Here is a 25,076-nt window from a genome sequence, read left to right on the forward strand (position 1 = left end):
TCCCTCCCATTTGTACTTTTATTTGGCATACAAAAGCTCCCGAAGAACAAATTAAATCAAGTAAATCTTTAAATCAAGTGTGGCATCTGTTTGTAGGCTTTCTAATCTGATATATTAAAACAGGCATGAGAAACAACATATCGGCAATGATCTTTTTGTTCAACTATTTTTGTTCAATAGTCAAATACAGAAGGAAGGTTTGTAGGTGATCAGATCTGGTCATAATGCAATCCATGTCCTCTTTCATCCTCGGAGATCGCTGCTCTCCAGCTGTACTTTCACATGCTTTCACTTTGCTCTCTTCAACATTCTTGTCTCTTTGTCTTTACTTAAAATGCATCGTCTGAATGTCATTATTATTTCCAGAGAGGCTCAGATGGGGGATGTGCTGATCAGAATATTCTGTGCGGATTAAAAGGATGGAAAATATGTTGAGTTGTTCACAGTGGCATAAACAACATCTGTTTGATAATCACCATAAATACCTCTGCATGGTCCCCTTTCAAAAATAATATCATCGATTGCAATGTCACTCCTTACTGATGCTCCTCTGGTGGCTTCAAATACAATCTGTGTGTGTCAAATAGAGATATTATATTATTTAAAAAATAACACACATTTTTTAGCCCATGTGCATCACTTTGAAAAAGTTACACAAGAGACCAAAAATGACAAAAAACATAAAACTTTCCTATTTTAATGTTAAACTTTTTACTGATGCTTTTATCAGCATTTGCCCTGATGACATCTAAAAAAATTCATTAACTTTAAGGATTTTAAACCTTTAAATAACATTTGTTAAAAAACTTTCACTAACACTAAGGTTGCTGGTTCGAGTCCTGCCTGGGCCAGTTGGCATTTCTGTGTAGAGTTTGCAAGTAAGTAAAGTAAGTAAGCAAAGTAAGTAAGTAAAGTAGGTAAATAAGTAGGTGAAGTAAGTAAAGTAGGTAAATAAGTAAAGTAAGTAAAGTAAGCAAAGTAGGTAAATAAGTAGGTTAATTAAGTAAAGTACGTAAATAAGTACAGTAAGTAAAGTAAGTAAGTAAAGGAAGTAAAGTATAAAAGTAAAGTAAGTAAACTTAAGTAAGTAAAGGATGTAAAGTAAGAAAGTAAAGTAATTAAACTTAAGTAAGTAAAGGAAGTAAAGTAAAAATGTAAAGTAAGTAAACTTAAGTAAAGTAAGTACGTAAAGTAAGAAAGAAAAGTCAAGTCAAGTAAATGAAGTAAGTAAGTAAAGTAGGTAAGTAAGTGAGTAAAAGTAAGAAAGTAATATAAGTAAGAAATGTAAGTAAAGTAAATAAGTAAAGGAAGTAAAGGAAGTAAGCAAGTAAAGTAGGTAAATAAAGTAGATAAATAAGTAAGTAAATGAGGTAAATGAAGTAAAGTAGGTAAATAAGTAAGTAAATGAGGTAAAGTAAGTAAAGTAGGTAAATAAGTAAGTAAATTAAGTAAAGAAGGTAAACAAGTAAAGTAAGTAAGTAAAGTAGGTAAATAAGTAAGTAAATGCGGTAAAGTAAGTAAAGTAGGTAAATAAGTAAGTAAATGAGGTAAAGTAAGTAAAGTAGGTAAATAAGTAAGTAAATGAGGTAAAGTAAGTAAAGTAGGTAAATAAGTAAGTAAATGAGGTAAAGTAAGTAAAGTAGGTAAATAAGTAAGTAAATGAGGTAAAGTAAGTAAAGTAAGTAAATAAGTAAGTAAATTAAGTAAAGTAGGTAAACAAGTAAAGTAAGGTAAGTAAGTAAAGTAGGTAAATAAGTAAGTAAATGAGGTAAAGTAAGTAAAGTAGGTAAATAAGTAAGTAAATGAGGTAAAGTAAGTAAAGTAGGTAAATAAGTAAGTAAATGAGGTAAAGTAAGTAAAGTAGGTAAATAAGTAAGTAAATGAGGTAAAGTAAGTAAAGTAGGTAAATAAGTAAGTAAATGAGGTAAAGTAAGTAAATTAGGTAAATAAGTAAGTAAATTAAGTAAAGTAGGTGAACAAGTAAAGTAAGTATACTAAGTAAGTAAACTAAGTATGTAAGGTAAGTAAAGTATGTAAAGTAAGTAACTAAGAAAGTAAAGGAAGTAAAGTAAGCAAAGGAAGTAAAGCATGTAAAGTAAGTAAAGTATGTGAAGTAATTAAAGTAAGGAAGTAAAGTAAGTAAAGTAAGAAAATAAAGTAAGTAAAGTAAGTAACTAAGCTAAACAGTTTTCATTATGATTATTAGTACAGTTTTTGATAAATCTATGATCTAAATTTTTATTTTTTTTATTTATTTTTTATTTTTTGTGCTCACACATCACAAATATTACAATTTTATTACCGACACACCTTTGTTGCCAAAGAGTATTGTGTTTACATGAATACAGCCAAATCGATGACAAAAATTAAATAAAATACTTAATATAAGACTTATATAGTTAATTCTTAGTTTAATCATAAATCTAAATAATTGTTACATTTAAGAAAGCTCTTCAATGGGTTGAAGTATTTTCATTTGTGATATTCAGTTTTACATTTTAATGTTTCATTTTGACATGAAAACGTTGGTATTGTGTCGGTTTGGCACTTAATGTAAAACCTGGGCAGTGGAGCAAAACAAGCTGTAAAACACTAAAGCAGCATCATATAGCTAACCTGGTGTTGTTGGTCATAGTGGTAGTTTAGTGACGCTTTGAGCCAGGAGATGCCCTGCTCTCCATGGCTCGTCCACAACAGTCTGTCATCGTTCTCTTGTCCGGTCTGGAGGTAAACACTCAGCTGGCCAATCCCAGAGCCGTACATATGGTAATAAAACTGCAGGCACTGTGTTTCTCTAGCGCCCCTCAGAGTGCTGGAGAGGAGACGCACTTTATGACCAGCCAGCATCACTGATGCCTCAATGTGCAAATAATGACCTACAAAACAAAAAGAAGAATCAATAATTCAATAATCATTCATTAACGCAAACAAATAACTGGGTTGTATCCCTCAGTACACATCGATTGGCTCATGCAATGTGCATCAAGGACCACAGAGGCCTTTACATCAACTCTGGAAGACCTGGATTGACTTGGAAAGCCTCAATGAGAAAGTCAGTACAATCTCGCTAAAAGTAAACCGCAAAAAGACCACTTCAATTAAAGCCCCAGTTATATATAATTATATATAGTACATATAGTTATGCATAATTACATACAGGAGTAGGTCTAGCTGGGCTGCAAATTAACGTGACTGTGACCAAAGACATCAACACCAGGATCAGCAGTTGAGCATCTGAGTTTACTCTGGTGTTGTGGATAAAATATAGGCTAAATTATAATTATACTTTACAAAACTGGCTTACACGAATGTATTTAGACATGTATTGTGGAAAATTCCACATTATACATGTCAAAGGAACAAAAGACACATTTAGACAGACTTTATACCTCTTCAAGGTGGCTCTGGATGCATGTTTAATCCGTATATCCTGCATTTTGCATTCTGACGAGCTGTGAACATTCTGCGGTCATGCATGTCTGCCTGCTTCTTGCGTCAAGAGGTGCCTTTTTTGAATGATTAACTAACAGCTGCGAGTTTTGCGTGCTGCGCCTCGGGTTTTTGTTGTTGCACTCTGTGCGCTCGCAGGTGAACAAATGTGAACTCTGAGTGCAAAAAGAGTGTTATGTCAGTCGCGTCTTTTTCATTCTCCAATACAATGAAAGCAGAGGCAAGGTTTCCATTGAGGTGACAGCAGTGTTTGTGTTGTCAAGATGACTACGGAGACTTTTGAAGATAGAGGAGAGACTAGTAGTCGCTGTTTCAAGTCATCCCGAGCTGTATGACTTCACAAATCTTGAATTAAATATTCAAATTCTAACAACATTCTAATCAACAGCAACACTCACTCAATACCTAGCTGTTTCAGTCTTTTCGCACTGCACTTCTTTTTTTCTTGTCAACAAAAAAGGCACCTCCTGTTTTCAAATCGGAAAAGCACATTTGGTGTGATCGGCCCCTTAGTCTTCCTGCCTTTCCAAATTTCAAAATAAGAGTCCCACATATACAGTATGGGTGTTTCTCAATATGCATTCTTCAGCGATCTTGTGTCCTCGTATTCTCGTGTAACGTCATCATCAACTGCCAAAAGTTCAGTTCCAATACTCAAGAACGGAGGACGCGTGAAACGTCCTGGATGTGTTCTTGATATCGAGGATGCATGTATGCAGACTTGAGCGCAAAACTCGCTCGAGAAGTCCCAGAAGTCATTGCGACTGGAGGTGGGAAGTGTAGCATTTTATATAGATTTATTATTAAAGTTCAGAGATAGAACTTATTTATCTCAGGAGTTTCCCTAAATGAGACGGTGAAAGTAAGCATTACCATGAAAATCTTAATAAAGGAGTAAACACATTAAGGGTGTTTATTTGCTGAAATTCGTATTAAAATCTGTTTCATTTATATTGTATATTAGTAACGTATATTTGTAAAGTCTTTATGAAGAACATATATTTTGAAAAGGGGAAAAACAATAAATTGTTGTATAAATGCTGTAATGTTTAAATAATTTTTTACCTGGCAAGACCGGTCTTCACAAGAACGCAAGTCTGTTCTCTGCATTCTTGGAATTGAGAAACAGCAATTGCTTACAATTTGCACTTTACAAGATGCTGGGAATTTTCTATCAGTATGTTGATGTACTTCCAACTAAAACAGAATATTAAGTTGGTGGACAGGACTTTCTTTTTGTGGATTGCCTCGTAGCAAACAACATTAAGAGGGGCATGATTAAAAATATTATGATTGAAGTCAACAGAGAAGGACCGCCACTCCAAATGCGGAAAGCAAATAGTCAGAATTTGAAGATTACCAAAACAAACTGATTTTACCAAGCTTTTACCAAGCTGACTTTACCAAGCTTGAACTTTACAACGCAGCGAACTGTTGCGTTTCCAGTCTGATGCATTCGCGTGCACTGTATGAATGGAAGTCTATGGGGAGAAAAGTCTAGTGTGACTGCAGCTTTACTTGCACAGATTATTTGTGAAAGAACAAGAAGCAAAATAATCTGTACTTTTTGGATTCACACAGACATTAATACAAGCATAAAAAATTATTGTTGCAATCTCACTAGGACATTTTGTGGCCAATCAAGCACAATCTGGGGTGTGCATATTAATGCTTTTAGAAGCTTTATTTGAAGAATTTTTTGGCCTTTTCCGAACTCACCCAGTCCAGTGGTGTGGTCTCCTCTTGGTCCTGTGTAGGACGTTGGTGTGGGTCCTCTGGCCAGATACCAGTCACCTGAGTCACCGTCTTTATCCTGAGAGAATCCACAGAGTCCAGATTCAAAGTCACACTGAGACGGCAATGACAGAGAAGAGGCTGCAATAGAGGGAGTTCATTTCTGCTTTTAGTAAAAATATCAGTGAATTAACTGTGAGACTAAAAATGAAGATACAAGATTCACATGCACAGTTTTTTAATAAATGAAGATAATACCTTGCAGTGAGCAGTCACCAGGAGTCACTTTAATGTCATCAAGACCAACAGAACTGCAGCTCCAAATGTCTTTGCAAGTACTGATGAAAACCACCTTTATGGCCCAGATGTAGAAAAATGACATGATTATACATGACATAAACAGTGAATGACTGGTCAGAAGGGGGAAAAAGAAATAATTGTATATACATAATATATACCAAAGTACTAACAAAGTAGTAAAGCTCATGTTATGGGTCAGTGGATTTAAAGAAAAAATTATTCTCAAGCTGTCTTATTTCCCCAGATGTTATAAACATTTACTTCTCTAAATCTGGATCTTACTGTAATAAAAGTCATGTGAGACATAAACCAGTAGTGTCTTGCTAACAGATGCTGGAGCAGTGGGCCAAAAGTATGGCCAGCTGAATGGAAGTTGTCTGAGAGGATAGATTTCCTTTAAAGAGCCCATGAAATCACTTGTTGGGTGAATTTGTCTTTCTGTCTCGGCAAATGTTAACACAAACAGGATTTTGTAAAAAAAATGTATATACAATTTAAAATAGATACAGGCACACAGTTGAAGGCAAAATCATTAGCCTTCCTGTGAAATGTACATTATTAATCAAATATATCCAAGTGATGTTTAACAGCATGAGAAAAGATACACAGTATGGAGCCTTTTACTATGGCTGAAACAAAATCAGTTTTACAATTGTTTTAAATCATGTTGTCAACATTATTAGCTTTCTTAAGAAAATTATATATATATATATATATTATTAAATATTTTTTGGCAACAAAGCACACCATTGTTGTCCAATGACTTGCCTAGTTTACCCAATTCACACAGTTATGCTGGTAATACTTTACAATAACAGTACATGTATAATGATGTGTTAATATGTAAACTAAATATTACTTTATTATGAATTAACATTGAGTCAATGCATGCGCTAATTATGAACTGACTTCAACCACAACAACATGAGTCACAGGAGTTCATGTGTGACGGCTACCTTAATTACTTGTTATTACAATTCTGTATTATAGTTAATGAATGTATTAATTACAACATTAGTTTATGTTTAATTTAACCATCATGAACTCATTTTATGTTAATGTAGAATTATATCATGACTTTACTTGGAGGAGGACATAATCATTAACCCATTCTTTACTCATGAACTCCTTATGCACATCTCTCTAGTGTGTTTACACTGAATAACAATAGATAAGTGTTCTTTCAGCATCAATATCAACAGTTTAAACACAGGAGTTCATACATAGATAAGGATGAGTTAATGGTGATGTCCCCCTCCAAGTAAAGTCATGACATAATTATACATTAACTGCTTATGAGTTCATGTTGGTTACATTTAGCTTAAACTTAAACGTTAATTAATACATTAATTAACAACACGTACTAACAAGTACTTAAGGTAGCCATTAATTAAACATGAGCTCTTATGAGTCATGTTGTAGTTAAAGTTAGTTAATATGATTAGTATGATAGTATGATTGGTGTGCGAATTAACTCATCATTAATTCATAATAATGTTTAGTTTACATAATAATACATCACTATTTATGTACTCTTATTGTAGTGTTACCATTATGCCTTTAAGTTCAATTTACTAGCAAAATCGAACTTGCAAAATAACTAGTGAAATACTATGTGCTGACATTATGGCAAAGACAAAAGAAATGATCAATTAAAGCTATTATGTTTAAAAAAGTGTGGAAAAAACTTTACTTTGTTAAAGATACCACAATTGACCACTCAACAGTCAATGCAATGTTTTTGTTTTCTTTTAAGACAAACCAGTGAATTTTCCAATATCCCACAATAGGGCTGTGCAATATTCATTCATTTATTTTATTTTCGGCTTATTCCCTTTATTAATCTGGGGTCGCCACAGTGGAATGAACCGCTAAATTATCCAACATATGTTTTATGCAGTGGATGCCCTTCCAGCTGCAACCCGTCACTGGGAAACACCCATACACACTCATTCACACACATACACTATGGATAATTTAGCTTACCCAATTCACCTATCACACGTCTTTGGACTGTGGGGGAAACCAGAGCACCCAGAGGAAACCCAGGCGAACATGGGGAGAACATGCAAACTCCACACAAAAATGCCAACTGACCCAGCCGAGGCTCGAACCAGCAACCTACTTGCTGTGAGGCGAACGTGCTACCCACAATATTATGATATATATATTATGGACAATCGTACGGACGGAATATTACACACAATTATGTGGCACCAGACAGAAACACGAATAACTGCTAGATAGTTGCAACCCTGAAAGTACAATGTTTACATTTTGCATTTTATTTATCTATTAATTTATTTGCAATTAATTTTATTTTGGCCCTGTAATTATTCACTTTTTGAAATGTGTTTTATATTTCATTAATGTTTATTTTATCATTTAAGATTCTTAGTCAAAGATTTGCTCTGACGTTCTAAATGAACTGAGAAATATGATCAGAAATCATTCATATCATATGAATGATTTCTGAGAATATTATTTAAAATGTAAAAAAAAACTAAATAGCCCTTTTCATGTGGTCAATGCCTTCTAATGGTAATATATCGTTATCAGGATATGAGAGGACTTATATCGTAATATGACATTTTTGTCATATAGCCCAGCCATATCACACTTATTAAAAGCTTGTGGTCCGAAATGGGATCCTTCCGGGGGTAACATTTTTGGTAATGTTAGTTTGTATGGTTCAGTGAATCACATTTATACAGCTTTTTAAAAGACATCTAATTCATTAATAAAGCCTATTAAGTTTTCAGTGTTTGAGGGATGTTTAGTGTGTTCTGACCTACAGTATCCCCTGATTAGTTATTTTCAGAGTTTACTGGTCAAACTATACAAACTATGCATCTAATTTGACTTTATTTTCAGGCTATATCTAGATACAACCAACTATTTTACTAGAGTAGTGTCTTTTGAACACTTACAGTGTCTATCAGTGATCTAGATCTGCCGTTTCAGACAGTTAAATAATTTTTTTCTTGCATAGACTGATTGTCGAAATTATGCAATCACAGTGGCATGAACTGTCATAGGGGTGGATAAATGTATATTTATATTATCTATTATTTTAATTATGAGTCTTATTATTTAAGATACAGATCAAAGAAAACTATTTCTCACTGTTAAAGGACTGACCCCCCCCCCCCCCCCCCCATACATCTTGTTTTTATGTCTTTCAGAAGGGATCAAGTGTTAATTAGGGGTGTCAATCCCCTCAAACCCCTCTCCCCTGTATTTTGCATCCATTTGTCCTGTTATACAATGTTAGTTTAGCAAAATCTATAGATATGCATGCATGTGCTGAACTATGGATCAGTGTGGTTACAGACACCAACACTGTCACCAACAGTTTCAATATTCTAGACGGCTTATATACAGCAATCAGTAGAAACAGCCATTAACGCGGCATCTAGTATGTATGTATCTATGGTATACAATCAGTATCAAGTGAGGTAAAGACTTGCACATGATCTTACCTGAGCATTCTTCTCACTTTGAATGGTCAGTTCAACTGCAATCCAAACGTTTCTTATTTTTTCATTCTGGGTCCACATTTGTTCATGTTTAGCACTGTCGCTGTAATAAAGATACACTGACAAAGCCTGATCAGCTCCACTGAGACCTCGCAGAGAGTAGAAGAACTTCAGGCAGTATTTCTGACTCCCAGGCATTGACGGGCCAAACAAACGGCTGACGTATCCAGACTGCAGACTCAAGCGAGAGTTCGCCAACAAGAAAGACCCTGTTACAAAAGAACAATGACTAAGCAAATTTGACGTACATTGTTAATCTTTTATTTTATTTTTTTATTTATTTGATCATTTTTGTAAAACAAATATTAATATTAAGTAAAACGATATGTACATTTTCTACCATAAAAACATCTCATCTTAATTTTGAAAACAATAAAACGACCTAAAACTTTTGTCAGAGTAATTGACGGTTCATAACGCTGTGGGTGACCCCAGATAAAGCAGGGATAAAAGCTGAAGGAAAGTGAGAGGGTGATATGCATTGCTAAGGACTTAATTTGGACAACTTTAAAGGTCATTTTCTCAATATTTAAATTTAAAATGTTAGATTTCAATAGTTGTATCTTGGCCATGTATTGTCCTATCTTACCAACCTATACAACTAATGGAAAGCTTATTTAGTTAATTTATCTTCATTGAAATTGACCCTTGTGACTAGTTTTGTGGCCAGGGTCACAATTTAGTTAAATTAGATTTTTATTTTATTTTATTTGTGCATCATACGTAAATCAGCCACTAAACTTTCCACTGTCCCATATCTTTTTTAAATCTTTGATGAACAGAAAGTTTAAAAAATGCATTTATTTTAAATAGGACTCTTTTCCAACATTATAAAATAGATTATTGCCACTTTTGATTAATGTTGCTTAATAAAAGTATTCCTTTGAAATAAGAAAACCCCTTAGTATATGTCATAGTGGGCTTTACCTGCTCCTGTGGTATGGTCTCCAGGCATGTAGATGTTGGGTCTGACAGAAACCTTCCTCCACAGCGAACTATCACTCTGAACATACTGACAAAAACCAGACTCAAAGTCACAGTTGGCAACAGACGGATCAAACGATGGCTCTGTGGAAACACACATTTGTACGTGTTAATTATTAAGGAACTGATTTGAGAGCTTTGAGGAGGCTTAAGATTAGGGTGAGGGTTCAGACAGACCTGTTCCTGCATCACAGAATTCTGGAGAGAAGGAAATATCATCAAGAACAACAAAACCTCCATGCGGACCGTTGAACCCCACCTCAAACACTAACTAGTAAGACACAAACACACACATACAAATCAGAGCAGCCACTTTCATGATCCATGATCATTTGTGATCATAATAATAAAACACAGTAAATTATACATTACAAATTTTTACTATATACATTTTATGTAAGTTTTTTTGAAGAGCATAACATATTGTATATTTTGCACTGTACAAGTATTCATTTTGTATTGTTTATTATTTATTGATACAATTTTTTTGTAAAACTTTTGAAAAAAAAAAACACTTTAGATTACTCTCTGATTATCCCTTTAACGGCCCACCAAGAAAAAAAACTGAGTGTTAACACACTCAATGCATTTTTTAAATACATCCTATAATTTCTAAAATATAAGCCTCTACCAAATGGTTGATATATTGGTTTATGGTAAAAGTACTGGAATTAATATTATGAAAATCTGAAAATATGAAGTATAAGACCAATAATAAAAAAAAACATAATCAAAATAAAACATTTTTGAATACTAAATCATCTTTATTTTTTGAAATATGCCTTAAAATATTTCAGATTTTTTTGTAACACAACAATGCTGTGTGTGTAAACCATTATTAAACCATTCTTTAAATGACTTTAACAGTCATTATTTAAAACAGTCAAAACATGGTCAACCATTTGGTAGAGCAGGCAGTTATTATAAAAGAAAAACAATTCAGGTTTACCAAAATGTACTCAAAAATTTATAACCTTAGCAGTTTATATTTATATTTTTGTCAGCTGGACATTTTCTTATTTTCCTGAGTCTACATTAAAGAAGAGGTGCACATTAAGTTCTTCTAGTCTTGCAGAATTGAGTCTAAACTGTATAAAAATAGTTCATATTTGGCAACTCAGTTGATTCTGGCCAAGAATTTCCAGTTTAGACAGAAAGCTATTATATGCTTGGTATGTAAAAAGCCAATCAGAGTTTAATTTATGCCATTTTAGGATGTGAAATAGATCATCTCACAATAACAGACCAGTGTCATGTGCTCAGTGCACTGTAAAAAAATGCTGGGTTCCACACAGTCTCTTCATGTTGTCCTGTAAGGGTGGCTAAGTCTCTCCATAATATCAGAACTGTTATGGAATTCCATGAGGCAAGACCACGAGAATTGTCAGGCACTAAAGCAATAAACTTTCTAATCTGAGAAGAAGATCAGCTAGGAAACCAGTTTTTCAACTGTCTCAGTCACCCACTCTGCCCTTTAATTTACCTAAAGTTATATCTTTATCTAGCCTCTTTGAGGTGACTGAGGGTCTGGCTCAATGTCAGGAGTGCAATACCAGTGTTTATTCATTTAGCCCGGCTTTCAGAGAGTGGATTTGATATTAGTTTGTTAACTGTGAAGGTGCATTTGGCTCATTATAGCCAATTCAAGGGTGCTTGCACACTTCCAATTACTAATACAGAGGAAAGTGTTGCATCACGATAATCACGTCATTATTTGAATGAAAAGATATTTTGTTAAGTGGACTTGATTGACATGGAGTTTAGTAAGGTGGTAATTAAACATGGTAATGGTGCTGAATTGGACTCTTGTGCTGTTGTCATGTTTAATGTGTTAATTTAAAAATGTTTCTTTATCCTAAATTTAAGTTACAGAACGTGCTGATGAATGTTTTGAGACTGGTGAAGATAAAGATGTTTTTGCAAGTCATGAATTTGAATCCTGTATGGCTTAGGTCAAGTGGATGACCTTTTGTGACTGATCAGAGGAACTCTGAGTCTTAATATTAGCCTGGATGATTTGATTTACAGTGGGAGCAAGTTGTAGATGCATCAGAGTATGTATCGATGAAAGTTATGAAGTATACGTTGGTCACTTCTGGAGGACTACAAGGGCTTGTGCATTTGTATTCATATTCTGGACTTTCGTCCGTTGTTGTTTTTCGTATGTTTTTACTTCTGCTTGCAGAACCCTTAAAGTCTTTGAAGCCGGATGGCTTGATGACTATATGAACCCCTGTTGTGAGTGGAAGGTGGGAGAGCCTTTAGCTTGGGGACCGGAATTTTTAGGTTCCGGCTTGTCCATGAAGGGGTGAAGAGACTCGTGTGACCTTATTAAGGGAGCATGAGTCAATACTCTCACCCTCCGTAGGGGCCTCACTGGTTGACCGGAAGCAGAGTATTTGGCTCCGCGTGGGTCAAAATGGGGGACTGAAGGATTCGGATTTCTACCTTTCAATCCGTCTCAGCATGGATCAACGTTTATCCTTTTCTCATCATCCTGTTTCTCATTATTTTTATTAAAGATGATTATTGAATACTAAAGTAAACACACTGCTTAATATAAGAATGTTCAGTGCATTTGCCTGTCTCTTTGTAACTATTTTCAGGAGCCACCAAACTGGGTCAGAGGTTTAGACTTTGTGTAGTAAGGATTTACTGTCTGAATGTAGATTATACTGTTTTTAACCAGTTTTGATAAAGACACTCAGAGTACACTCAGCCGTGGGTAAGAAACAGATTTTATTTTAAGTGTGTGTGTGTTTTATTTAATTGTGGATCTGTTTCACAGGTCTGGAGTCAGCTCTAAACAGTCTAGTGGATGTCTGACATTTATATACTTAAGATATTGTTCAGCATTGTACCCACACACCCACGTGGAAATTTTCCCAGTCTATCTGTGTTTTAACCAATCAGGTTAGAACACCTACATGTATGACGTAGTTAAGGACATTATGTGAGAGTATAATTGTGATTGTAAGCAGAGCTGCCTAGGAACTCATTGCGAGTGTTGAAGCTGGCTTTTGCTGATGAAACTGCAAACTATCTTTAGTAAACTTCTTTTATTTATTTGAATAACTGACTCCGGCTCTTTTTCATCCGACAGACTGGTCATTTTTTGGGTTAAACTCTAAATAATCCCTACAAAAGTATCGAACCAACAAAGTATCCTGGCAACTGGTTCTTTCCAAAGGGAACTGGCAGACCACTCGGGGTTAAGCCAGTCGTCTTTGAGCCATGCAATGCCAGCTGTATGGGATGGGATCATCCGCATGTCAAGCAGGGATATAAGGTTTCCATACCGTGCAGTTGACCAGCCAAACATTAAGCGCAATTAGCAACGAAAGCAATTTTCCCAATTTAATCGGAGCGATCGACTGCACGCACATTGCTATAAAGGCGCCATCTGAAGACGAATTTGCATACGTGAATCGGAAACATTTCCATTCAATAAATGTGCAAATAATATGTGATGCTCAGATGTTATTGGGCAGCTGAAATGCCGGTGGCGATGCCTTGATAAGAGCGGAGGGGTGCTGCTATACCGCTCTAACAAAGTGTTCCTCTAATACATCTGTGTCTCCCACAGACACGGATACTACTCCAGATAATAAAGTGTCGCCCACAATTAAGGCAACTCTCTCCTTCTGTGAAGTTTCTCTTTTTGCTTGCTTTTGCCATTGCTTTTTCGTTTGGTTTTGCCAAAGTGGAGTCATTACCATATTTATACAGGGGAGGAGGCAGGTAGGGGTTTTGCGCTCGTGCACATGCACTCAGTTTCCCATTAATTCAGATGTACAAAGAGAATATGTACAGGATTCCGCCTACGCAGTGTTTCATACATCTGATTTTTTTACTGCGTACGCACATTCACAGCTTTGTCCATACGCAATATTTTAGTATTAATTCAACGCAAGTCTTTGTTTATGAGGCCCTAGTTCACTAACACAGTAACAGTCCTCCACACGGAATCTCGAAGTTGTCAATATGGTGTATCTTGCGAGTCTTTAATTTTTCCCTCTCATGTTTGGTATCATTTTAAATGTTACTGTGTGATTGGTGAAGTGGTATAAATTTTATATAAATGTTTCCCAATTTTCCTTATATCTGTTGATTTTGAGTTTTGACTTCGATAAGATCTTTGCCAGATGCTCCACTCCAGGGAAAATGGTCTTCACATCAACTCATGACTGGACAAGGGTCTTTGCGAAGCTTTTATTGTCCTGAATTTATGATTGTTTGTTTTGATTGGAGTATTTAAGGGATAGGTGCAAAAGTGTCTGTTGAATCTTGTAGCCAAGACACCCCGTTGCAACGTACTTCTCTGGGTTGCGTTTCCCAAACAGTGGCGTAACTCGCGGCTGAACTATTATAGTATGATGCATCATTTGGGTAAAGAACGGTGTAGTGACGAGTGTTTCCCAAAACCTGTATTTTCTCGGTCGCAGATCCATCGTTTGAACCACGTTAGTTATAACGTAAAATGCCTATAATGATGCTGTAAACGGGGTGGTAACAACTTCTTTAGAGAAGAACCCCATAATTTCTTTGTGCAGATTATATTGTTTTACACGCACATGCATTTAAAAAAAATACAATATTAGTTTTAGTAAAAACATGCACTCGCTTTCCATATTAATTGAAATATATGTAAATGGCACATATGTAAACTTGAAGATCACTAAAACTGAATTTTAAAAATGCTTTAAAAGCAAATTACACCTGAGAGTGATGACTTTAATGCTTTTTTAAAAATCTTTCCAAGTTTAAATGTTAGAATATTCTAAATGAATAGGACATAGGGGGAATAACTGGGAATAGAACACAGCCAGGAACACTACTTCTAACTACAGCTCTAGAGGTGTAGTTGCAAACATACAAGTTTGCGAATGTTCATTGGAACGATGGATTTGGCAAATGCCAAATCAACGAACTATGTTTGTAACGACACAACTTGCGACCTTAGTTGTCTAACGATGGTTTTTGGAAACGCACCACTGGTCAGGTATGCATTTCTAACTCTTTGATTTATCTTTGAGTAATGGATGTTGTATATTTACAGTATCATCTCTGAATTGGCTTTTCTGATTGTTTTATTCATTCATTCATTTTCTTTTCTACTTAGTCCCTTTATTAATCTGGGGTCGCCAAAGCGGAATGAACCACCAACTTATCCAATTCACCTTTATTTGTATAGCGCTTATACAATGTAGATTGTGTCAAAGCAGCTTCACATAAAAGGTCACAGTAAATAGGAACAGTGTAGTTAAGTTTGTAGTGTTTAAGTTCAGTTCAGTTTATATCTTACATCCAGCATATGTTTTACGCAGCAAATGCCCTTCCAGCTGCAACCCATCCCTGGAAAACATCCATTTACACACTCATTCACACACATACACTACGGACAATTTTAGCTTACCCAATTCACCTATACCACATGTTTTTGGACTTGTGGGGGAAACCGGAGCACCCAGAGAAAACCCAAGCGAACACGGGGAGAACAAGCAAACTTCACACAGAAACACCAACTGACCCAGCCGAGGCTCGAACCAGAGACCTTCTTGCTGTGAGGCAAACATGCTACCCACTTTACTTTGAATTTTGAAATCATTATTAACGGTAAATTGTGAGGACACTTTTGTTGACCTTTGGCGTTTTTTTGGCCAGTGTGGATCGAACTAAAGAAGCAGATAACACTTATTCATAGGCCTTTAGCTTTGTGACCACTTTTGATCTTGGCAAGTTGCATGGTAAAAGCCTTGGTAGACTACCTTTTCTGTGCAGCGAGCCCAAATGGGGAAGGCATGTGAAATTGGCCACCCATGGACTCAGAACGACAATTGGTCTTCAATGAAAGAACAATTGAAAGTAAAGTGTATCTGAAATAATCAAATATTCAGATTTATGAATTTTTGATGAATGTGATTTGTTACTAATTAGAAACACAATCTGATCACTTACAATTGAAGTCAGATTCAAGAGTTCACACTTAGCTCACGATTTATACATAGCTTGTTTGGCGTGCTGTCCCGGGAGAGAGCCCTGAGCTCAAGGTATCCTCAGGCCCAGGGCTCCCTCCTTTCACAGGGCGAGGGGAGACTGAGCTCAGGTCGATCTGAAACTCCCCTGCTGCTGAAGCCAAGGTGAACTTCCTGAGAGTAAGACATTAGAAAAAGATTTAGGCTTATTTTATCTATAATATAGAGCACATTTGCATGGTGGGAGGAAACCAGGGAACCCGGGGGAAACTCACACGGAGAACATGCAAACTCCGCACAGAAACACCAGATGGCCTAGTGAAGACCCAACGCCATTGGTATTCTTGCTGTGAGGCAAACGTGCTAGTCATTAGGCCACCGTGCGGCCCATTCTTGATAAAGGTGGAAGAAGGGGAGGAGGGGGGTTTCTTCCAGATGAAGATAGTTGTAGAGAGGAAATGAGGATATATATATAGTGACTTGGGATCCTTTGATTGGAGGATCATGATTAGCTAATGTGGACCAGCTGGGTCAATCATGAGCACATGCTCCTCTCGAAATTAGTTTAAAATTTAAACTTCACTTAAATTCGGAGCTGGGAATAAATAAATAAATTCTAGTAACAAGACAATTAAGTGCAAGGAAAGGCTTAAACGCATTTAACCTTCGACCATTCATTGGATTCTGTCAGTGGGCCAATAGAATGGACTTTTGCAGTCCCAACACAAATCGATTAAGTTATCTTAATAATTTTGACAAATTTAAGTCGGTGGAACCTAAAACAATTAAGTTGTCCCCCAAAAAACTTAAGAATCGTGTTTTATTTTACTCATTTATTCATTTAGCTCACTTTAAATAAGTAGTTTGAACAAGCAACAAAAGTCATTTTTTGAGTGTGCGATTTATTTATTTGTGCTGTTGTTTGCTCACCTCTACAGGATATGGAGCCTTCAGGTCCACTTGTACAGGTATCCAGACTTTATCTTCTGGACTCCAGTCGGCGTGGTTGTTCTCCTTTAGATCTGCTCTCCACAGCTCCTCATACTGTCCGGCTTGATCTCTGTTGAACAGGGAGAAGAGATGGTCTCCGGCCTGATACTGCTGGTACTGGAAGCTCAGGCAGCCTGATATGGGTGCTGTGGTCATTGGGGACACCAGTTTGGCCACTTCCTGAAAACCTTTGGAGTCTGTCGAGTCCACATACATGAATTGACCTGTGCAGAGCAATGAGCGACTATCAGTCAGAGAATCTGCTCAGCTGAGAGTTGCGAAACATTTATTTTTATCATAACAGAATATTGAACAGTATTACAGGAAGTAGCTCCCTCATGACTTTCCACATAATTGACTAGATGAAGTATTTCAAATGAGATGACAAAACGTTCATGCATTATGTAAGAAATAATTGATGATAGGTTGCTGAATTATTAGAAAATAATGAACACCCGATGTGATGTCTAATAAGTAACACAAAGTACAGATGTTGTGGTTGCTGAAGGCAGCTTTCCAAGGGTGGCAAGGCAACAAGGCACATCCAAACTCTGCTTCACTTCCTGTCTCAGGAGAACCTTCTGATTGAATTTTGAAGACAGCATAGACAGTGTCCTTTGCTGCCTTCTTAAAGTGCCAATTCAAAGGAAGAATTTTGTGCCAATTTTTTTTTCGAAACGTTTAAGTCCAGGGTTTTCTACTTTTGATGCCTTTTCAAGTAAGAAATTAGTATAGTTGGAGGTACTGTATGTACTTATATTCAATACTTTAATGTATCGTGATCATGAACACACAATATTGATATTGTAGGCACTTAAAAAATACTGTGAATAATTATATATTATTTAAACAGTTTAAGTTGTTTTTAAGAATATTCAGATTGCTGTATAAGTGGTTGTTCATTTCATCACAAAATGCTCAGAGACTGAATTTATTTTCAAACATTAACATTTTCATGTTAACTTGGCCTTCAACATTGAAATTTCTGTGACTGTTTATATGGCTCTGTACAGTAAGCCTCCATCGGTTAACTAACATCAACGTAAAAGACAAAAACATTTATTGATCTTAGCTGATGTTAATTTCTTAGGTAATGCCTAATAACGCAATTAAATCAAAAGTCAAAAACATTTTATTCATTCATTCATTCATTCATTTTCTTTTCGGCTTAGTCCCTTTATTAATCTGAGGTCGCCACAGCAGAATGAACCACAAACATTTTATTAAACAAAGTAAATAACTAATAAAATTCTATTTATTTTTTTTTACTTTAAATGTAACTGTAATATAATACAATAAAGCAACAGACTATGTATTTTTTGAACTTTGGGAGTCCTGCAAGAACGCTTTCTTTGCCATTTCAGATGACTTCATTAATAAGTTATTTGAGTCATTGCAGAGATGTATGGATGCAGTCCTCCAAGCTCATGAGATTCATACACAATATTAATTTATTTTCCACTGCACCATGCCTTTATATTCTATACTGTACATTATTTCTGCTAAGTTCTAACAGGACTTGTGTCTAAGCAAAGTCAGACCTTACTGTTCTAATTAAATTAAAAATCAAGGCATGATCATATTTTATTTTGGTAAAATAAGCTTAATCTAGAGGCCTTTGCCATATAAGATACTTCTGATACCAAATGATCAACTAAAAGTCAAGTTATTTGTTGTTCCTAAAACTTGGATATGCCACAAGACTTTTGTCAGATAGTGTAAGATTTTACAGTGTAGGTGCACTGAGGCAGGTGGAAATGAGACTCACCTGCTTTATCATTAAGTGTATTATTTTCTGATTTTCCCACTCGCCAGTTTATGTATTTGTTCCACTGGTTTGCGTAGCCACACAGATGAGCTTCTTCAAAGTCACACTCTTCAGGGTCACACAATCAGAGAAAGGAGAAATGAATTTTTTCATGAAAAAATAAATAACTAGTTTGCGAGCTTCATAATGCCAATAACATTTAGGTACAATTCAGAACTGAACCACACAAATCTGGTTTCATTTAAGAGCTTTCTTCTGCCTCAGGAATGTGCACAAGGGCTGGTCCAGAGAAACTGCCATCAAAACATTGTTTAGAAAGAACAACATCAGCTTTTTTCCCCTTGGTTAATGACTCTTTTCATGTGGTTTTCTGATTTTGGCATGGCATTATTAGCGTTACAAAGAAACAAACAGAGCACTGATGTTTACTGGCCTGAGACAAAGAGCACTGACCTATACAGTATCTGTCAGAGATCCGAATCTCAAAGATGGACATGCTGCTTCCTTCTTCTGCTCCCAGTTTGCCTTCAATGACAATCTACACATGAGAAGCAAACACATTATTAGATTCACATGATAATATGACACCATTATATTGTAGGCAATAAGTCAAAGATTAGGAGATTAGGACTTTTTGATTAATTATGGTTCATTCAAAAACTTATTTGAAGTGCTGGGTTCCACACAATTCCTTCATGTCGTCCCAACGCAAATCGATTAAAGGGCACCTTTGATGAAAATCAAATTTTGTAAGCTGTTTGGACAGACCTGTCTGTAGGTATAGTGTGTCCACTGTCATATTGAAGTGATATAAACTCAACAAGTCTCTTTTTTAAATTTCCTGATGTTAAAGTAGGACCCAAATCCCAGTGATTTTGAGGCCCACCGCAACGTGACATAAAAGTGCAGCCCCGCCCACCGAAATGATTGACAGGTGGCAAGTTTCTATTATAAAATATATACACAGTACATTTTTTGCAAATAAACTGGGATTAAAATATTTGACACAACTCTATGTGAAGTTTTATAAGTTTAAAAAGTTTTTAAAACAGAGCATGTTTGACAGTAAAATCGCTATTATCGCTATCTAAATAATGAGACTCATCATTTCAGAAAGGCTTGAATAAACTTCACCATAAATACATCAAATAAACTTACCTGGTATTTTTGACTATTGAGCTGTATTTCAGCTTCATCTGAGCCTGTCACTGACTGCTATTTATCTGACGTAGCGCATGATGAGAAGCAGACACGCATGTGGGAACGGTGGGCGGGGAGAAGCAGCTCATTCGCATTTAAAGCCACAGGCTACAAAAAGAGCTACACTGTACTCAGACACCAAAATGGGCAAATTCTGGAGGCTATAACAAATAATCTGATGGGTGTTATGAGTGAGACACTCGCTCTGCCTCCTCCATACCACCAGAAGGAACACTCACCCGAATACTGACATCTAACTACATTAACCATCAGCCCACTAACCTGGAACTAATTTCTGTGGCAGCTGAAATCCATCACACCATATATACACTCCTCACCCATCAGTCCATACGAAGACTTGTTTTGCTCAGCGAACAATTCTAAGCGTTTTTTCGCAATTTCCTGGTTTGATTTTCCTGTTATTTACCCTTTCCTGAATTCATTCTCTAATTGTTTGCCACCTGCCTCTTGACCTTAGCCTGCCTTTTGGACTCTGATTGTTAGCCACCAGATTGTTTGCTGTTGATGGATCCTTAGCCATCTGAGTCTTCATTACATTAGGTATTTTGAGCTGAAACTTTATAGACAAATTCTGGAAACACCAAAGGCTTATCTTATTTCTTGTTAAAGGGGTAAAATAGGTGCCCTTTAAGTTAATAAAGTGGTTTTTATAGTTCTAAGTTGATTAAACATAACACAATGAAGCTGTCCCCCAAAACCCCCAAACATCTAATTTTAATGAAGTAGTTTGAACGAGCAGCAAACGTATATTTTTGAGTGTGGTTTGTTTGGTAGCCAATTAAAATAATTCTATAAAAATCTTTAGGCCACTAATAATATTAGCTTAGCAGTTTGAAAAAAGTATTAAATTATTATCCAAACAAAAGGAAATAAAACTTAATCTGGGATAAATATATTGACAAACTGTGAAAAAATGTATGCTCTGTTAAACATCCCTTAAAACATATATTAAAAAGAACAAGAATTTCACAGGAGGGCTAATCATTTTGTCTGTATGATAGTCCTTATTTTTGCTCTGAAAAAAGACAAAACAAGATGACACATTCTAATGTATAGGGAAAATACATTAAACAAGAAAATACACTTTTATTTTTTTAATCTCAAACCACCTCTTCATGTTCGATCCACATGCATCAGCAAATCGACTCACCTTGAACGCTTCATTAGAGTTGTGTAGGTCAATGCTGGCGATCCTCCAGCTGTCAGATGAGCTTTGGGTTGACCAGAGCACCTGATCAAAGCTCTCTCCATCAGTGCGTCTCTGCACCTGCAGGGAGGCGCCGCCTGTGACCTGATAGACCATCCTGAAACAGCTCCAGTCCTGCTGATCCACATCTGGACCCAGAAGAACCGCCTTCCTCTGGTCCTCCTGGACCTGCTCTTCGACTGTTATGAAATGTCCTAAGCAAAGCAGAAGGAAAACAAAATTCATGGCAAGACTTTGTGTGTACATCTGGGAAAGAAGTGTTTTTTTTCCAGTGACAGTCCACTTATCCACAAAAATATAACTAATGTTTGAATATACAAAATGATCAATACAAGTTCATTTGTTGGAGTTTAAAAGTAAAATATATGTTAGTTATCAAGTATCATCTCTTTCTAATTTCATTTAAATAATTAAACTTAATTAATGTAACATCAATATAAAATAATGGGCGACGCGGTGGCACAGTGGGTAGCGCTTATTTTACCAAAATAAAATATGATCATGCCTTGATTTTTAATTATTTAATTATTTATAATGTTTCAATGTAAAAATGAACACATGTTCATTTGTCTACATGTGCCTTCACTCTGTGAGGTCTCTACCTTTTGAGTTTTGACTCCACATTTCTATTCAAGCCTTGCATTTCTTGGTAATTTCCTGTGTTGTTTAGACACTATCAAAAGCAAATGATCCAGTGGGCTTTTGGAAATGCATTTCATGCCACGTATAAACACAAAAAACGAATCACCAGTCCAATAATGTGCTATTTCACTATCTCCAGATGCAGTAAATATTAAGGTCATGGCCTCCAGATGTGGGTCTCTCTAAACACTGTTTCTTCACTTTTTGGAGCTTCCAGTGTGTGAACTGAAATCAATGCTTGGATTGTTCACACTTCATATCCTCATGGGCTACACAACAGTATCAAAAATGTGGTGACCTCAATCATTAAAATCTGTAAAGTGAAGCTTCAGTAAATACAAGCTTTAAAGCTGGTATGCACCAATGTATCGTTTACCAATATTTTTTGACTGATATTGGATTAATTTAATTTAATAATTAATGGATTAAAGGCAGATACTGATGGTACTGATGTCTTTTGAATAATCCAACAAGCAAAAATGTTTAAATACTTGCAAAAAAAAAAAAAAAAAAAAAAAAAAAAAAAAAAAAAAAATATATATATATATATATATATATATATATATATATATATATATATATATATATATATATATATATATATATATATATATATGTGTGTGTGTGTGTGTGTGTGTGTGTGTGTGTGTGTGTGTGTGTGTGTGTACAAAATGTCAAATCTGAGTCTAATATGTACAGAATGTCAAAAAAAAAAACTGATGTGCACTATGCTCAAGTGCTGCCACACGACCTTGGGTTAGTTTGGGCTAAATGTCTTGGAAAATAAATGAAACTGACTCGGACTTTATAATTAAAATCTAATAATAGACATTTTGCTGAGCAACAGCATTGGTTTATTTGTTATTTGGTTTATTTTATTAAATAAATATGTTCCATTATAGGTCTATGTAGCAGAGGCCAGCTAGTGAAGACGCTAGCAACAGACGCTAGAGGCTATGGCCTTCAGTCTCCTTGGTAGAGCAACCGACTCCCATGCCAGTTCGATCCCAGCTTGGAACAGGTTGGGTGGAGTAGGACCGGTGGGGTTACATTGGTGCTGAGACCCAGATGGGAGTGAGGTTTAGGGGGGTGAGTGTAGCAGAGGCCAACTAGTGAAATGCTGTGTAGGTAAACCTCAATACTTTGACCTCTAAAAGGTGCTCTAGCAACAGACGCCAGAGGCCATGGTCTTTAGCCTACTTAGTAGACCAAACAACTCCCATGTGGAAGGTCACCGGTTCAATCCCAGCTTGGAGTGGGTTGGGTAGAGTAGGACCGGCGGGGTTACAATGGTGCCGTGACCCAGATGGGAGTGAAGTTTAGGGGGGTGAGCAGGGTCGGAGCTGAACTGCCGCTCTAGGCAAAGGACGATCACGCTGCCCTCAACGCGAAAGTGAAAATGAAAGTGACCCGCTGGCAACGTGAGGACAAGGGGGGTGTCGTGGATGAAATTGAAGACTGGGGGGGGGGGAGGTGTCGCGGACGCCCTCTCTATTCTGCCACCCTAGGCGTCCGCCTAGGTCGCCTCTATGGACGCGCCGGCCCTGGGGGTGAGTGTTGCAGAGGCCAACTAGTGAAGTGCTGTGTAGGTAAACCTCACTCCTCTGACCTCTAGAAGGTGCTCTAGTGACAGACGCCAGTGTCAGAAAGTTGTATGTTAAAGTTGCCATGAAATTAAAGGTTATCTTTTTAATTTAATATTTATATAGTAGTGCTGGTTATAAATTATGTTATAAATTAACATTTTTTATATTGTATAACATTCTCTCCTCCCTCAAAATGACTTTTCTTCACTTCTGGTCTCACTGCGTGTATCATTTTGTTAGCAAGGCCCATCTTCCAACAATCCAATCAGTTCCCAATGGACTAAATCATGCACAGCTCTACATTTCTTTCTCATTTCAAGACTGTTTCAATTGGATGTCTCAATGTGGGAAAAAAGGACAATCTTAACTTGTTTCGTGACGACTTCAAATTGATCCAATCCATGTTCAGTAAAACTAATTTAATGGAGAAAAACACTATCTAGACTAGTGAATTCAGCCAAAAGTTTTTGTTAAAATCTGTATCAACACCCACAAAAAAATCCTATTGGTGCATCCCTACTTAAAAGTGACCAGAAGCTGAAAGATTCTGTAATCCTTCACTTCTTCTAATACTGTTTGACTTTCTTTTCTTGAATACAAATAAAGATATTTTAAATAAAAGCTGTAAATATGTTACTATTGACTTCCATAGCATTTGTTTTATTTCCTGCTATTGAAGTCAATGGTCACAGGTTTTGTGCTTTCTTTAAATTATCTTCTTTTATTTTTAACAGAGTAAAACCCAAAGGTTTGAAACCACTTAATGGAGGATAAATAGTGAATAAACTTTAATTCTTGGGTGAACTGTCCCTTTAACTCTGCATTAAACAATTTAAAATGCACTGTACTTCAGAAACTTACCGGAGGGGTCGAGGGTCCAGCTGAGAAAGCTTGGGTCAGACATATAATCACATACGCTCTCCTGAAAGCTGCAGGAGCCTGGCAAAAGCTCAGCTTGAGCTGTCACTGAGAGAAAACAGCAAAAACATCACACTTATACATGCAGAATGAGGAACATAGACAACTTATTCACAATGAGCCCTCACCAATCAAACTCAGAAGACAGAGAGACAGCATCTTCTCTCCTGTGTTTAGTCCTGCAAGGTGTAGGTGAAATAAAACCTGCTCCAGCACTAGAGAACTAGAGATCCAGACTTCCTTCTCTCATCTTGTCCTTCTTTCAAGCTGGCAGTGTTTAACTGAAGCTCAGATGCGATCCTTCTGTCTGGCTGCTGGAGGAGAAAAAGGGAGGGAGGAAGGAAAAGGGCTTCAGTAATGCTGACCAGATTCAGAATTACCTTTTAAAATCTGACCACTTCACCTTAGCTCACTTTCATATAGCACATGCAAATCTGCTCCATCAGGTGGATGTTGAGGTCAGATCCATATGGAGCAGGTCTTTGTTTTCTTTCTTCAGATTTGTGAGGAGCATCTTGAAATCAGACAGTCGTTTGCAAAGTATTTCCACTATGGTACGGTGCCATCTGGAACCCCGAAATAGCTCTGTCTTCTTGTTTTATTCAGGCGGTAATCCAGTAAGGACTGTGTGTTCTAGTTAAGAGACATTTGATGATGATATGAGCACATCTGCATTGTACTCAAGCACTTATGAAACAGACATTCTGTCAGCTTTGACATCAGAAACAACTATATGATAATATATCAAGTCACTGTCCTTTC

The 25,076-nt window shown here is 36.4% G+C and overlaps 1 protein-coding gene across 3 annotated transcripts; it reads right to left on the minus strand.

Annotated features, from left to right (window-relative positions):
• On the minus strand, positions 1-24,865 carry mamdc2b (MAM domain containing 2b). Of its 3 annotated transcripts, none has more exons than XM_056466866.1 (15): positions 24,728-24,865; positions 24,443-24,628; positions 24,258-24,362; positions 21,112-21,362; positions 19,194-19,278; positions 18,741-18,848; positions 16,913-17,196; positions 10,185-10,278; positions 9,951-10,091; positions 8,967-9,232; positions 5,443-5,536; positions 5,170-5,325; positions 2,617-2,876; positions 486-570; positions 1-402 (listed from the first exon to the last, which is right to left on the minus strand). In XM_056466866.1, the coding sequence occupies exons 2-15, from the start codon at positions 24,471-24,473 to the stop codon at positions 326-328; spliced, it is 2,037 nt and encodes a 678-aa protein (XP_056322841.1). In that variant the 5' UTR covers positions 24,474-24,628; positions 24,728-24,865; the 3' UTR covers positions 1-325. The 3 variants fall into 3 exon arrangements, with proteins under 3 accessions (XP_056322841.1, XP_056322843.1, XP_056322842.1); XM_056466868.1 differs by having other exon boundaries at positions 24,443-24,625; positions 24,718-24,865; XM_056466867.1 differs by having other exon boundaries at positions 24,718-24,865.
• Between the last annotated feature and the right edge of the window lie 211 nt (positions 24,866-25,076).

The sequence above is a fragment of the Danio aesculapii genome, chromosome 10 (genome assembly GCF_903798145.1).
Source record: "Danio aesculapii chromosome 10, fDanAes4.1, whole genome shotgun sequence".
NCBI classification, from domain to species: domain Eukaryota; kingdom Metazoa; phylum Chordata; class Actinopteri; order Cypriniformes; family Danionidae; genus Danio; species Danio aesculapii.

What these genes read in the sequence shown, in the direction of transcription:
- mamdc2b (XM_056466866.1), bottom strand. Translation starts at nt 24,473, where the DNA reads ATGCTGTCTCTCTGTCTTCTGAGTTTGATTG. An exon ending in CTGTCTTCTGAGTTTGATTG is followed by an intron (nt 24,363 to 24,442) that starts GTGAGGGCTCAT and finishes GTTTTCTCTCAG; the next exon opens with TGACAGCTCAAGCTGAGCTT. An exon ending in CTCTGACAGATACTGTATAG is followed by an intron (nt 18,849 to 19,193) that starts GTCAGTGCTCTT and finishes GTGACCCTGAAG; the next exon opens with AGTGTGACTTTGAAGAAGCT.